We start from the raw sequence: 14055 nt of genomic DNA, 5'->3' as shown, positions 1-14055 counted from the left end.
GCATGGCCGAGTTGAAGGAGAATGAAGAACAATGGTTTTCCATGTGCTTTTGCCCATCAGTTCTGCAGTATCTAGTTCCTCAGGCTGTTGACCACTCCCTTGGCTGTGTAGGGTTCTGAAGGTGCGTGACACAATTCCAGTGTAGTCTCACAGTTTCATGCAGGGAACCTGAAAAGGTGATGGGGTGGGGAAGAATTTTTTTTAAGAGAGGTGATTGAGGATGGTGGCCCGGGTGAAAGCACATTATGTGGTGACATGGTGGGAGCATTTCTTCATTCCTAACCTGAACAAAAGACATTTGACTTCACCTTTGAAAGGAAGAAACTTCTACTTGCAGGAATGCTGATTAGACTTCAAATATATCATGTTTGAAACACCTCACTAGCGTGGCACCCCCTTGGCTTTATGGGGTTTCTCTGTGCGGCCCCAAACGCAGGTTTAGTCAGTGACATTCTAATCCACGGGATGAAGGCACGAAACCGCTCGATTCATGGAGATGTGGTAGTTGTGGAACTGCTCCCTGAAAATGAATGGAAAGGAAGAACCGTCGCCCTGTGTGAGAATGACAGTGATGACAAGGCCTCAGGCGAGTCCCCAAGTGAGCCCATGCCTACAGGTGAGCCAGCTGCAAAGTTGCAGTGTTATCCATTGTCCTGTGGAGTTATGTTTGTCCTTAGCCATCTAAAAATACTATACTTATTTGTTTATTCATTTATTTAAATTAGCAAATTAAAATTATATATATTTATCGTGTATAACATGATATATGTCTATATTGTGGAATGGCTAAATTGAGCTAATTAACATATGCATTACCTTACATACTCAGATTTTTTTGCCATGAAAACACTTAAAATCTACTCTTAGCAATTTTCAAGAATACGATACATTGTTACTAACTATACTCTCCATGTTGTACTATAACAGATGTTAATATAAGATATAGTCTCTCCTGCATGATCAGTGTCCCCGATCTGCAGGTTAATTTTAATCTCATCAGCACCCAAATGTGCTGTGATATCTCTCATCTTAAAACAAAAACTAGGTCCCACATCCCTTCCAGCTGTCGTGCCTTTGCTGTGCTTCAGTTTGTGAGGAAACTCAGCGAGACAGTTATCTCTGCATTCTCTCTGCTTCTCTCTTGCATGCCATTCAGACACTCCCCTCCCCCACACCTCTAGACCTGCTCTTGTCAAGGTCACCAGTGACCTCATTGCCAAAGCACTGGTCCATTCTGGGTTCTCATCATCCGCACTGGTCAGTAGCCTTTGGCTGGTGGATCACTGCCTCCTCCTTTGGCTTCTGGATTCCCGTGCTCTCCTGGTTCCTCTGCCCCACTGGTTGCTCCTTCTCAGTTCCTTTGCTGGTTCTTCTCCATCTTCCTGTCCTCTGGGGTATGCAAGGGCTCCGCTCTGAGTCTCCTGTTCTCTTCTCTCCCTCCCCGGAGATCTCACTCAGTCCTCTGGTTTTGTACCTCCAGTCCAGACCCCTCCCTTGGCTTCCAGTTTTGTATACTCGGTTGTCTTTTGGGCGTCTTCCCCTGGGTGTGTAACGGGCATCTCAAACTTAACACGCCTGATAACAAACTCCTGATTTCTACCCCTAAACCTGCTCTTTCCCATGTGTTCCCCCATTGAAGTAAATGGCAAATTCATTCTTAGAATTGGTCAAACCAGAAGACCTTGGGATTATGCTTGAATTTTTTTACACATCAGGAAATCCTGCCAGCTCTGACTTTAATGTATGGCCTGAATTCCGTCATGTCCCACACTTCCACCACACCTCTCCTGATGCAGTCCACTGGCACCGCTGGTGGAATTATCGTGACAGCCTCCTCACTGGCCTCCCTGCTCCTACCCTCACTCCTGGAATAGTCTTTTCTGTACTCAGAGTCACAAGGATCCTTTAAAAAGCAAATTGGGTCCTGTCCTGTCTCTTCTCAAAGTTCTCCAGTGGCTGCTTCCTGTTTCTCTTAGAATAAAATCCCAAGTTCTTACCATGACCTACAAAGATCCCACCAGCTTGGGCCACCTCATTTTCCTCTTCATCATCCTGCTCTCGCCATATAGCTGACTTGTTCTTCCCACCACCTGGGTCAAGCTTTCCCCAAACATCCTCACATCTGTTTTCCTCACTTCATTCAAGTCTCCACTCAAATGTCACTTTATTTAAAATAGCTACCACTTCTGGCCATCCATACTGTTGGTCACCTTACTCTACTTTGTATCTTTCTTAGTAATTATCACTACCTCACATATATTCATTTTTTAGTCTGTTTCCCACCCCCACAAACACCCAATCTGATTTCGTGTAAACTCTATGAAATCAAGAATTTTGTCTGTTTGGGTAGTGTCTTCCCTGTTCCTAGAACAGGGCCTTGTACCTGATAGGAGCTCAATAAATATTTATGAAATGAAAAATGATAGCACTTTTAACCATTAAAGTTTCATTTTTTTCTTAGCTCCAAACAGTGATGATTAAAAATGTTGTGTATTAGACTTATGATTTTTATAATCTTCTGTGTTTATAATGGACCAAATGAGCTTGGCTGCTGCAAGAATGCCAGAAAGCGAAAAGGTACAGCAGAGGGCATGGACTTCAAGGAGTAGAAATCATTGACTTTTCCCAGTGTACTGAAACCTGAGATTGATAAAGTAATGGCAAAGAGAAAGTGAGACAAATTGATTCCAAATGTCACATCAGGCCCCACAAAAGAAAGGGCATACTGACAGTGTTACAAAAAAATTTATTTATCTTTAAAAAAAGCATACATCTTTAAAATGCTAAGAAGACAAATCTCTAAACATCTCTTGACTTGTGTGGATGTGCTTGGAAAAACTGGGGCATTGCTTTTCTGGTTTTCTTCCTTACTGCTGAGCTGGTTAGAGACCAGATAGGTGACATCTAACTAATTAATGCTTTATTTTGTTTTGTTTTCCCAAAGGTCGAGTGGTAGGAATCCTTCAGAAGAACTGGAGGGATTATGTGGTGACATTTCCATCCAAAGAAGAGGTCCAATCTCAGGGCAAAAATGCTCAGAAAATCCTAGTTACACCTTGGGATTACAGAATTCCTAAAATTCGAATTAGCACCCAGCAAGCAGAAGCCCTCCAGGTAGATGACATTGCACCTCTCATGTTCTCCTGTCTTTGCCAGCTTTTGAGGGGTGCCAGGAAGAATTGTTAATTCCTTTGCATAAGAAGAAAGAAATTATTGATGTCATCTGGCATTCTGTGATACTGTTTCTTAAAACTTCTAAATATGTAAGAACCGTGTATTAAGTAGTCCATGGTTAATAAATGAAGGCAAGAGAGAAATTGTCCTAGAAAGAGCTTTGTAGGACAACCAGAGAGAACATACATTATCCAGCTGTCCAGCACAGAAACTTTCAATAGATAGACTTTGCCAACACTAACAAGCTTTCTTCTAGCAAGCAATATAGAAATACAGTCACTCTGCCCTGTAGGGATGATGTAGTGGTACTTCACAGAATTGATTATCCATAAAGGAATATAGCACTGAGTGAAGACATAAACAAGAAAGTTAGAAATTAACCTTTACTTGTGGCAAAGAGTGTAGGCATTGCCCAATTTAATTTGCCTGGTATTTTCCATTTTGTAAATAAGACACTAAAGCAGGATGTCCCCAGCCGGTAACCTGGTTGGTGTACCTTTACCTCTTGAAGCTTTATTGCGGGTTCTCCAATGCCAGTTACCACTATTAGGCTTTCCTTTTACGTGGTTTGCCAGAATTTGGGGGCAGAGGGGTTCAGTTTACACTGATACCTTTTTCCCCACCAAAGAGCATTTCAAGACTTCAAAGAAATTAAAAAGTAACTCCCACATGCAAAAAACTGAGACTTTTGTTTTGAAACTTAAATTGGACTATGCATAACTGGGTCTTTCCCTTGTGTTGCAAGTGTTAACTAGAATGTATTGCAACTTAGGGCTGGCCTGTGGCTCACTCGGGAGAGTGTGGTGCTGATAACACCAAGGCCACGGGTTCAGATCATATATAGGATTGTCTGGTTAGCTCACTGGCTGAGCATGGTGCTGACAACACCAAACCAAGGGTTAAGGTCCTCTTACCAGTCATCTTTTTTTTAAAAAAGAAATGTATTGCAACTGGCTTCCTTTATCAGAATAAAATTTACAGCCCACTTATTTGATGTGGAGAGGTAATACCTCCCTTCAAGGCATTGGCCAAGAATTTACATACCATCTGGCAATTTAGTAAAATAGGGAGAACAACAACAGCAACAAAAGCCCACCAAACACCACAATTTGCAAATTGGCCACTCTCTTTGGAGTTCACTGCTGTTTATCTCTTGTTTGCTGGATGCTTCTAATCAACCCACTTAACTCCTGATGCTTGTCCTGTGTTTTACTTTTTCCTTTTGTGCAGGACTTCAGGGTGGTTGTGCGCATCGATTCCTGGGAGTCAACATCCCTGTATCCAAATGGACATTTTGTGCGTGTTTTAGGAAGAATTGGAGATCTGGAAGGCGAAATTGCAACCATCCTGGTGGAAAACAGTATTTCAGTTGTCCCTTTCTCAGAAGCTCAGGTCAGATTTTCCAGAGGCCTTTGGTCTAGTGACAGACATTTTCTTTTTCTTTTGTTGTTTGTTTCATCATTAAGAAAGACGAATCTTTGTACTATGTAATGACCCACTGTCTAAGGCCACAGATAATAGAAAAATCTCACTCCTTTTTATTCTGTATTTGGACCAGACTGAAGTCAGTTTCAAGAGTAGAATTAGTTTTCCACAGCCGTATAGCTCTCAAATTTTTACATTTTCCAACTGTGCTTAAAAATGGAATGTCAGTGTCTTATAGTCAGTATACATCCATCCCCAGCAACTACAAGGCTCCCTAGTTACAGACCCAACTGAGCTCCACTCCCTATGAGAATCATTCAACCAGAGGCTGCATAAAGCTGCAGCCAGCAGATTCTTGGGATCCATACATCTCTGACCCATGAGTCAAAAAATCATGCTCATTATGAAACAGTTTTTATAACCTTTACCGAAAACAAAAATCCCATGAACATAAAACATCAGCTATTTCCATCACTTTATGATCTTCTAAAATCCTCATAAATCTTGTTTATTATTCTTGTATAGCTATATTCATAGTGTGCACATAGCATTTTCTGCTCAGCTTTTTTCACTTAAAATTATTTTTATGTATTGACAAAGCCTACTTATTTTTAGTAGCTATGGTAAATTACTGTATATTGATGTACCCTAGTTTGCTTAAGCATTCCTCAATTGTTGGGCATTTGGCTGTTTAATTTTTCAGTATTATAAAAACTGCTACTTCAAAGATTCTTATAAACATGCTTTTATTTTTTTTTCTTTTGGACCATACCCTTGGAATGTAATCCTTAATGTAGATTACCAAGTCAAAAGGCATAAAAAATTTAAGTAGCTTTTGTTATGTATTGGCAGATTGTCCTCCAGAAAAATTGGACCAGTTAAGGAGTGTATGGGTGTTCTTATTTTCATTATAGTTTTTGACAGAACAAGAGCTATACTAGTAAAATATCTTAGAATGTTTTATGTTATTAAATTTTTATGTTTAACCTTAGCTTCTGGAAATTATTTGTTGACTTGTTTGGCAGCTCTTAGTGAAAATGTTAGAATTAAATAAAGTGTGGATTAGACTTCACAGGACTAGAATTCTCTCTTCCCTTTTAGCCTACTTAACTGCAAATTGATGGATTAAACAGATAGCAATGGAGAGAAAATGCCCTATATTGGTCCTGTTCAAACTATTTTTAAGGAGTCAACTTTTCATATTTGGGATGTATTGACTTTTTTTCGGGGCTTGACCTGAATTAAAAGCTCAACTATATTTAAGCAAATGGATCATTTGAAAATGAGGAACATGTTGTGCTCTCATGAGCCACCCATTATTCTCGCTTCAGCCCCCGTAACTAAAGAAGTTGTGGGACATTTCTTGCCGTACTGTAAGGTTCCTCATGGGCTGAAGACTGTGTCTTTCCTGTTGACACCTGACTTTCCAGAGCCTAGCACAGTACGTGACACATCTGAGGCACCTAATAATTATTGGTCAAAAGAAACAAACATAGGCTAATGCAGAAGGTAATTGAGAATGAATGAATTTCTATGCGGTCTCATTGAGAATGTTAGAGTAAATTTTTACAGAAACTTGTGGCACATCAATTGCTGAATATTTGGCCTCTTAATACAGATGTGTGAGATGCCAGTAAACACACCAGAAAATCCCTGGAAGGTGAGTCCTGAAGAGGAACGAGAACGTAGAGACTTGAGGAGAACCCATCTTGTATTCAGCATTGACCCCAAAGGTTGTGAAGATGTGGACGACACACTGTCAGTCAGATCCTTAAATAATGGCAACCTGGAACTTGGGGTCCATATTGCAGATGTAACACACTTTGTGGCACCAAATTCTTATACTGATATTGAAGCTAGAACAAGGTAATATTATTTGAAATCAGCACTCTGGTTTTCGGTATGTGACTGTAGCTTTTGTATCTGTGCTAGCTTGAGATGTTCAAAACAAAGATTTCATGTTGTGCAGTTCTGAAGATCCCTTCCAGAAAAACCAGTTGAGGCCCACCCCCCCCCCCACTTTTCCTTTAGAAAAATAGTACCTTCATCGATGTGTGTTTCTGTTTTAACGTACCCTTTTCACACATTGTTTCCTACTGAATTGAAATGGTTTAAATTTTCATGTAGTAAAATACTATTTTATATAACCACTGGATCATTACACTACAATTTTCTTGTACAGCTAAGGTTCCTGTCACTTTTTCTTTCTTTCTCATATCAGTAGAAGAATATTCAGCCCAAAGCAGTATCACTTAGAAAAGTGGGAACGTGGGAATAGTTCTATTACCCAGTCTGCTGCACTTTATGAAACAGCAGCAGCCTTGGGGAATTCGTACTGAGATTTTGGCCATTTACCTCACAGCAGCTCACACCGTCAGCAGTTCTGCTTCTCTTCTCGCTGCTGAAGGTCACATTCCCCGTGTATGTGTCATTCACAGGGCCACCACTTATTATTTAGCAGATCGTCGCTATGACATGCTGCCCTCTATCCTCAGTGCTGATTTGTGTTCCCTCCTGGGAGGCGTTGATAGGTGAGTTTGTGATTTTTATCTTTGAAGCTTATCTTGTCCCTTCTGTGGTACTTGATGCTCCCTGCTTCTGGTCTCTTTTCTCTTCTTTCTAATATGCTCTTACAACCCCACGCCCCACCCCTGCTTTTCCCCTATGTCCTCTGTACCCCTCTGCACCACTTATTTTTAGGCAGCTGTATTTCTCTAGTCTTCCCTTCCCTTCCTCTCCTCTTTTCTGTCTTCTGGCTGTGACGCTGCTTCTCCCTCTGTTGTTGGCTTTTTAGAGTCAGCTAAACTCTGGGAACAAGTACACGTAGCTTTGTGCATATGCCTTCCCTGGTTGAGCTGTTTTGCATGAGGATCATGAACTTGGGGAGTCTTTTGTATGTTTATTTCTTGTAGTTAAAATTTATGTTTATCTTTGAATAGGTAATAAAGTCCTGTAGTCTAAAATTCATAAGTTCCAAAAGATACTTAATGAAAGTCTTTTTCCTATCACTTTCCCTCCGTTACCAATTTCTTATATGTTTTTCTAGATACAAAACACATACACATATGGATGTGTGATCTTTCTTTTTTACACAGATGATGGCATATATATATATATATATATATATATATAGTTCAGTACCTTCCTTTTTTTAAAACTTGATGTATCTTCGAGATCATTCCATATTAATCACAGTTGCTTATCTATGGAAATTTGCATAGTTTCCAGTCTTTTGCTATTACAAACAGAGCTATACTGAATTACTTTGAACATAAGTCATTTCGCATTTTTAAAAGTACAGTATATCTAAAGGAGAAATTCCGGGGGGCCGGCCCATGGCTCACTTGGGAGAGTGTGGTGCTAATAACACCAAGGCCGTTGGTTCGTATCCCTATGTAGGGATGGCCGGTTAGCTCACTTGGGGGAGCGTGGTGCTGACAACACCAAGTCAAGGGTTAAGATCCCCTAACCAGTCATCTTTAAAAAAAAAAAAAATTCTTTTTTTATTTAGTGGTCTAGTGGTTAGACTGAGAAATTGGACCAGAAACTTGTAGCAATGTCATTTCTTTGAAGTTACATTTAGGATCAAGTTCTACTTGCTTCAGAAACAGAAGAATTGAATAGTGATGTTGTCAATGTTACTGCTTTTGTAGGTATGCTGTAAGTGTCATGTGGGAATTAGATAAAACCTCTTATGAAATCAAGAAAGTTTGGTATGGCAGAACCATTATTCAATCAGCATACAAACTGTTCTACGAAGCAGCCCAGGAACTACTGGATGGAAACTTCGGCGTTGTTGAAGATATTCCAGAATTCAAAGGCTTGGATGAGAAGAACAGACAAACCAAGCTGGAGGAGTTAGTGTGGGCAATTGGAAAGTTAACTGACATAGCTCGCCATGTCCGAGCTAAACGAGACTATTGTGGTGCCCTGGCACTGGAAGGGATAGAGGTTCAAGTACAGCTAGATGAAAAAAAGAACATTCATGACCTCATCCCCAAGCAGCCCCTGGAGATCCATGAGACGGTGGCTGAATGCATGATCCTGGCCAACCACTGGGTGGCCAAAAAGATCTGGGAGAGCTTCCCTCATCAGGCCTTGTTGCGCCAACACCCTCCTCCACACCAGGAGTTTTTTTCTGAACTCCGGGAATGTGCTAAAGCAAAAGGCTTCTTCATAGATACACGGTATGCCTCTTCTGAGGGGGCAGAGGAATGAATGGAAGGGACTGCTGTGCATTTATTTATCTTATGGTAGTTCTTAAAATGTGATAGCCAGATCTTTGACCGGAAATACAAAACTTCTTGGCTGTCTTCATTTACCTTGATTGTTAGGTATAGAGACTTAAAATGAAGACAGGTTTATTTAAGCATAATTTTGACCCACTACATTTTGTACTACAGAAGTAAGGAACCTGTTACCTTTGATTTAATTTGATCTACCCTTAGGCAAATACCAAGAAGTAGTCCATTTATTTCAATACTTTTAAAATGTAGAATATCTTGTGGCAGTATCATTAGAATGTGCACCAATGGTGAATTTATACCACCGTCCATAGAATGAGGCTCCTCATCTCCAGGATAAAATATTTCCTCCTTTAAAAATGATGTATAAGGGCCGGCCCGTGGCTCACTCGGGAGAGTGTGGTGCTGATAATACCAAGGCCACGGGTTCGGATCCTATATAGGGATGGCCGGTTCGCTCACTGGCTGAGCGTGGTGCTGACAACACCAAGCCAAGGGTTGAGATCCCCTTACCAGTCATCTTTAAAAAAAGAAAAAAAGATGTATAAACAGGATATTAAAAATATTTTGTTGTCAAGGAACAGGTACTAATTAAAATATCTTTTATTTATTTATCAAAATGGATTTTTTTCCTTCCATCTTCAGGCAGTAGTATCTTTTTTTTTGTTCACGTGGTGGTCATTGGTTGAGCTGTTGGCATGACCCACGTGCTGAGGGCTGTCAGACAGCCTTTTTATTTATCTGTAAATGCTGATGGTGGTATCATTCATATTTGACAGATAGGGAAATGAAGACGGGAGAGATGAAGTAACTTGCCTATAACTTAACAGTTGGTGAGGGCAGAGCCAGGATTTGGATCCATGTCCATCAAACTGAAAAGCTCATGTTAGTGGCCACTCATCACATTGCTTCTCTGTTCATCCTCATTCCCCACTTCTCCTTTCCCCCGTTCCCTTAGCCAGCCGCCATACAGAACTGAACTCCATGCTGTATTATTAGTTTTATTTTTAATATACTTCTATATATTTCCCAGGGTTTTGAAAATTATTATTTTGAGAATAAATAAATAGAATGCTTTCTATTTCTCTCTTTAAACTAAGAAACATGAGGCTGCCAGTTAGCTCAGTTGGTTAGAGTGAGGTGTTATAACACCAACGTCAAAGGGTTCAGATCCCCATGCCAGCCAGCCGCCAAAAATAAATAAATAAAAAATAAAACAATAAACTAAGAAACATGAATTTAAGTTTCTTTTATTTGTGCACCTCAGGTTTAGTTTAATTTTGTTTTTAACTCCCTCTGGCTTAATAATTCTTAATAAAAAAAAAATAAGAAAAAGCCCATTCTTTGATCTGTATAGGATGTTTAAGGTTAAGGGTATTAAGAATTCAATTCAACAAATATTTGACCACCTACTATGACCAAGCATTAACTTAACGTAGTATTAATCAGCACATTACTCTTTACTACTTAAGAAATATATATATATATGTGTGTGTTTTTTGCTCTCTGCTTAAGAAATATATTTAAATTCTGATACTTTTTTTTTGTTTAAACCTTAAAAGCAAAGTAGATTTGTGTAGTTGAAAAGAGTTGCTTCTGAAATGTGTTCGAAATAATTTTAACTACAAACAGATGAGGATATTGACCAGTGAGTGAGGGGTTCCCCTCAGAGTGCTGACTTGTAAAATACTGTGAGAGACAAAATAAAGGTTTTTCTGTTCTTTGTCAGGTCCAATAAAACACTGGCTGATTCCCTGGATAACGCGAATGACCCCAGTGATCCTATTGTAAACAGGCTGCTGCGCTCTATGGCCACCCAGGCCATGTCTAATGCACTGTATTTCTCCACCGGGTCATGCGCAGAGGAAGAGTTCCATCATTATGGTATATGATAAAATTTTCCTAAGTGTGGCCATGCCCTTGATCATACTGTTTAAAAAGTACATATTTTCTTTTTGTTTATTTTGATCTTTTGATTTCTTTTTGAAGGTCTTGCATTAGATAAATATACCCACTTTACTTCTCCAATAAGAAGATATTCAGATATTGTAGTACACCGATTGTTAATGGCAGCCATTTCAAAAGATAAGAAAATGGAAATTAAGGAAAATTTGTTCAGCAACAAAGATCTCGAGGAATTATGCAGACATATCAACAACAGAAACCGAGTAAGAAGGGGTTTTTAAATTCTCTTAGTCGTCATCTCTTGCTAAGAAAATACCAGCTTTATTATATAATAGAGTGAAGTACTGTATATCCTAGAAAATTAAATTCTAGAATTATTCTAACCAATGCTCTCAATACATTTACAAATGTTTTGATGCAAACTTATATGGATTTGACAGATTTGACAGTAGATTAGATGTTTTTCCCGAAAGGTAGAAATGTAAATATTCAAGCAACACATAAAGATAGGAAGACAGAAGAATCACCTACCATCTTACCACCAAGAGATAGCATCATTAACAATTCTAGGCAATGCTAATATTATCTATTAAAATATCATGCCGTGCCTGCTGTTTGAAATCTGCTTTTTTCACTGAACACACCTGTTATTGATAGCACACCATGTCAATAAATATAGTTACATCATTGTTTTAGAAGCTGCTTTGTAGTCTATTTTATTTTATTTTATTTTATTTTTTAAAAGATGACCGGTAAGGGGATCTTAACCCTTAACTTGGTGTTGTCAGCACCACGCTCAGCCAGTGAGCAAACCAGCCATCCCTATATGGGATCTGAACCCGTGGCCTTGGTGGTGTCAGCACCGCACTCTCCCGAGTGAGCCACAGGCCGGCCCTGTAGTCTATTTTATATTGTTACTAGTAGCTACAAAATTGCACAGCATAGAACTAGACCATTGCGTGATGCAGAAAACTAGAAACTACCTAAACGTTTAATATAGTTTTCTGTATCCAGTGTTCTAGTTCTCTGCTGTGCAATATGGTAGCCACTAACCACGTTGGCATTTAAATTTAAACAAATTAAAGTCAGAATGAGAAATTCAGTTCCTCAGTCACACTAGCCACATTTCACACGCTCAATAGGTATTGTGGTTAGTGGCTCCCTATTGGGCAACACAGATATAGAACATTTCCATCATTTTAGGAAGTTCTGTTGGGCAGTGCTATTCTAAGCAACCCAGTTTACAACAAATGGAATTGCTGAGTCAAAAGGTGTGTACAAATAAAATTTTGATACATATTACTAAATTGCCCTCCATGACAGTAGTGCTAATTTACACATCCACTGATAGGATTTTGGTAGGTCTGGCTTGAAAAGAAAGAAAAGTGAGATATGTGTGATACTTTCCCTGTACCCCAAATGTATGTGCCTCAAATTGTCAACCTCTAATTTGATGAACTATGAACAGGTTTCATTTTATAAAAGAATTCATTTTCTAAGACAGTTTTGAGGGGATAATACTGGATGGTTAAGTTCCCACAAAAACTGACTTAATTCATAATAGAGAACCATTTTTATATTAATAGTTTTATAGAATCTAACCTTTTTAAAGACATTATTTCTGTGGGAATATGAATTTCATATTTCTTCTGGGAATGTCAGAAAAGTGTTTTAATGCTTTGGGGTTGTGCTACTTCTTACAGGCTGCACAGCATTCTCAGAAGCAGTCTACTGAGCTCTTCCAATGCATGTACTTTAAAGACAAAGACCCTGAAACCGAGGAGCGTTGCATATCCGATGGAGTTATTTACTCAATTAGAACAAACGGTGTTCTTGTATTTATACCGAGGTATGTTACATCTAACCCAATGGTTAATGAGAAATAATAGTTAAAAGTGTAAACACACACAGTGCATTAGATGTAATTTGTTAAAGTATCTAAGCAACTATTTGTAAATTACTAGATATACATAATATATAATTCAGAATGTAAGTGTGAAGTAGGAGGTTGGAGTACACGTACGTGTACATCTATACCAGTCTTAGAACTTTACTTTCTTTAGCAAAATATTTTGTTTCCATCTACTATGCTGAAGTAAATATTTGGAGGTAAACCACAAGAAAAGTGATTTGTTTTCAATCTAGAAAAAAAACTAGCATTCTAGATAAGTATACAAGATCTGCATACTAAGAGTCTTTGTATTTTTATTTTTATCCTGGCAATGATTCAGATTTGGGATTAAAGGTGCTGCTTATCTAAAAAATAAAGATGGTTTAGTGATCGCATGTGGCCTAGATAGCCGTTCTGAATGGAAACCAGGATCCCTTCAAAGATTTCAAAACAAAATTACCTCTACCACAACAGGAGGGGAATCTGTTACATTCCACTTGTTTGACCATGTAACAGTAAGTCTTTATCTATGTTATTTTGTTTTTAATATAAAGAATGAAGAATGTGATTTAGTAATATGTATTTTCTCCTCTATGATAGGTAAAAATATCTGTACAGGCCTCGCGTTGCCATACTGATACAGTCAGGCTTGAAATAATAAGCAACAAACCATACGTGATACCAAACACAGAAATTTTTCATCAGAGCTCCCTTTTGCTGAAGAGTGACTTAGTGAAAGAAGTAACTAGATCTGTGGAAGCTCAGCTTGCCCAAGAGGTCAAAGTAAACATCATTCAGGAAGAATATCAAGAATATTGCCAAACAAAAGGAAGAAGCCTATACACCCTTCTAGAGGAGATAAGAGACCTAGCTCTCCTGGATGTTTCAAACAATTATGGAATGTGAAATACTCTACTTCATTAAAAAAGCTTTGTTGTATGCAAGTATTTTCCATCTTTTCAAAGTTAACATCTAATTTTGTTTCACTCAGTGCTCTAGACGATCGGGATTAGGTAGATACTTCACACGTGTAAAATGTTCTTGTAATTCATTAAAGTTTCATTAAGTAGGGGGCTGGTCCGTGGCTCACTCGGGAGACCAAGGCCCCGGGTTCGGATCCCATATAGGGATGGCCGGTTAGCTCATTGGGAGAGTGTGGTGCTGACAACACCAAGTCAAGGGTTAAGATCCCCTTACCGGTCATCTTTAAAAAAAAAAAAAAAAAGTTTCATTAAGTAAAATGTAATTAGGTCACTGTGGAAACTGATTTTTCAGTAATGAGTAGACAGTGAATGGTGGGTCCGCAAAGCAGATTGCTAGCTTCTAACAAACCAAGAATTAATTTTTGGTTATTTTGTCTCAAATCCATTTTCAAAGTTTTATTTTCCCAGTAATTGGTACACTGGACCATTTGAG

General features: G+C 38.8%; 1 protein-coding gene across 4 annotated transcripts in view; it reads left to right on the top strand.

Moving 5' to 3' along the window:
- The window catches only part of DIS3L (DIS3 like exosome 3'-5' exoribonuclease), a 32272-nt gene extending 18689 nt beyond the window's left edge, over positions 1-13583 (top strand). For 3 of the 4 annotated variants that reach the window (XM_063088875.1, XM_063088877.1, XM_063088876.1), the window contains 11 exons: positions 437-616; positions 2945-3114; positions 4405-4566; positions 6218-6465; positions 7038-7130; positions 8253-8786; positions 10573-10727; positions 10833-11011; positions 12452-12597; positions 12980-13154; positions 13240-13583. In XM_063088875.1, coding sequence (XP_062944945.1) covers positions 437-616; positions 2945-3114; positions 4405-4566; positions 6218-6465; positions 7038-7130; positions 8253-8786; positions 10573-10727; positions 10833-11011; positions 12452-12597; positions 12980-13154; positions 13240-13545 — 2348 coding nt within the window. In that variant the 3' untranslated portion in view covers positions 13546-13583. Of the gene's footprint in view, positions 1-436; positions 617-2944; positions 3115-4404; positions 4567-6217; positions 6466-7037; positions 7131-8252; positions 8787-10572; positions 10728-10832; positions 11012-12451; positions 12598-12979; positions 13155-13239 lie in introns of those variants that run through there. The other variant, XM_063088879.1, reaches the window with a different exon arrangement.
- Positions 13584-14055: the final 472 nt, after the last annotated feature.

This window comes from Cynocephalus volans, chromosome 3 (assembly GCF_027409185.1).
Source record: "Cynocephalus volans isolate mCynVol1 chromosome 3, mCynVol1.pri, whole genome shotgun sequence".
Taxonomy (NCBI): Eukaryota; Metazoa; Chordata; class Mammalia; order Dermoptera; family Cynocephalidae; genus Cynocephalus; species Cynocephalus volans.
Note: the sequence above shows the minus strand (reverse complement) of the source record. Positions and strands in the feature narration are given on the sequence as shown.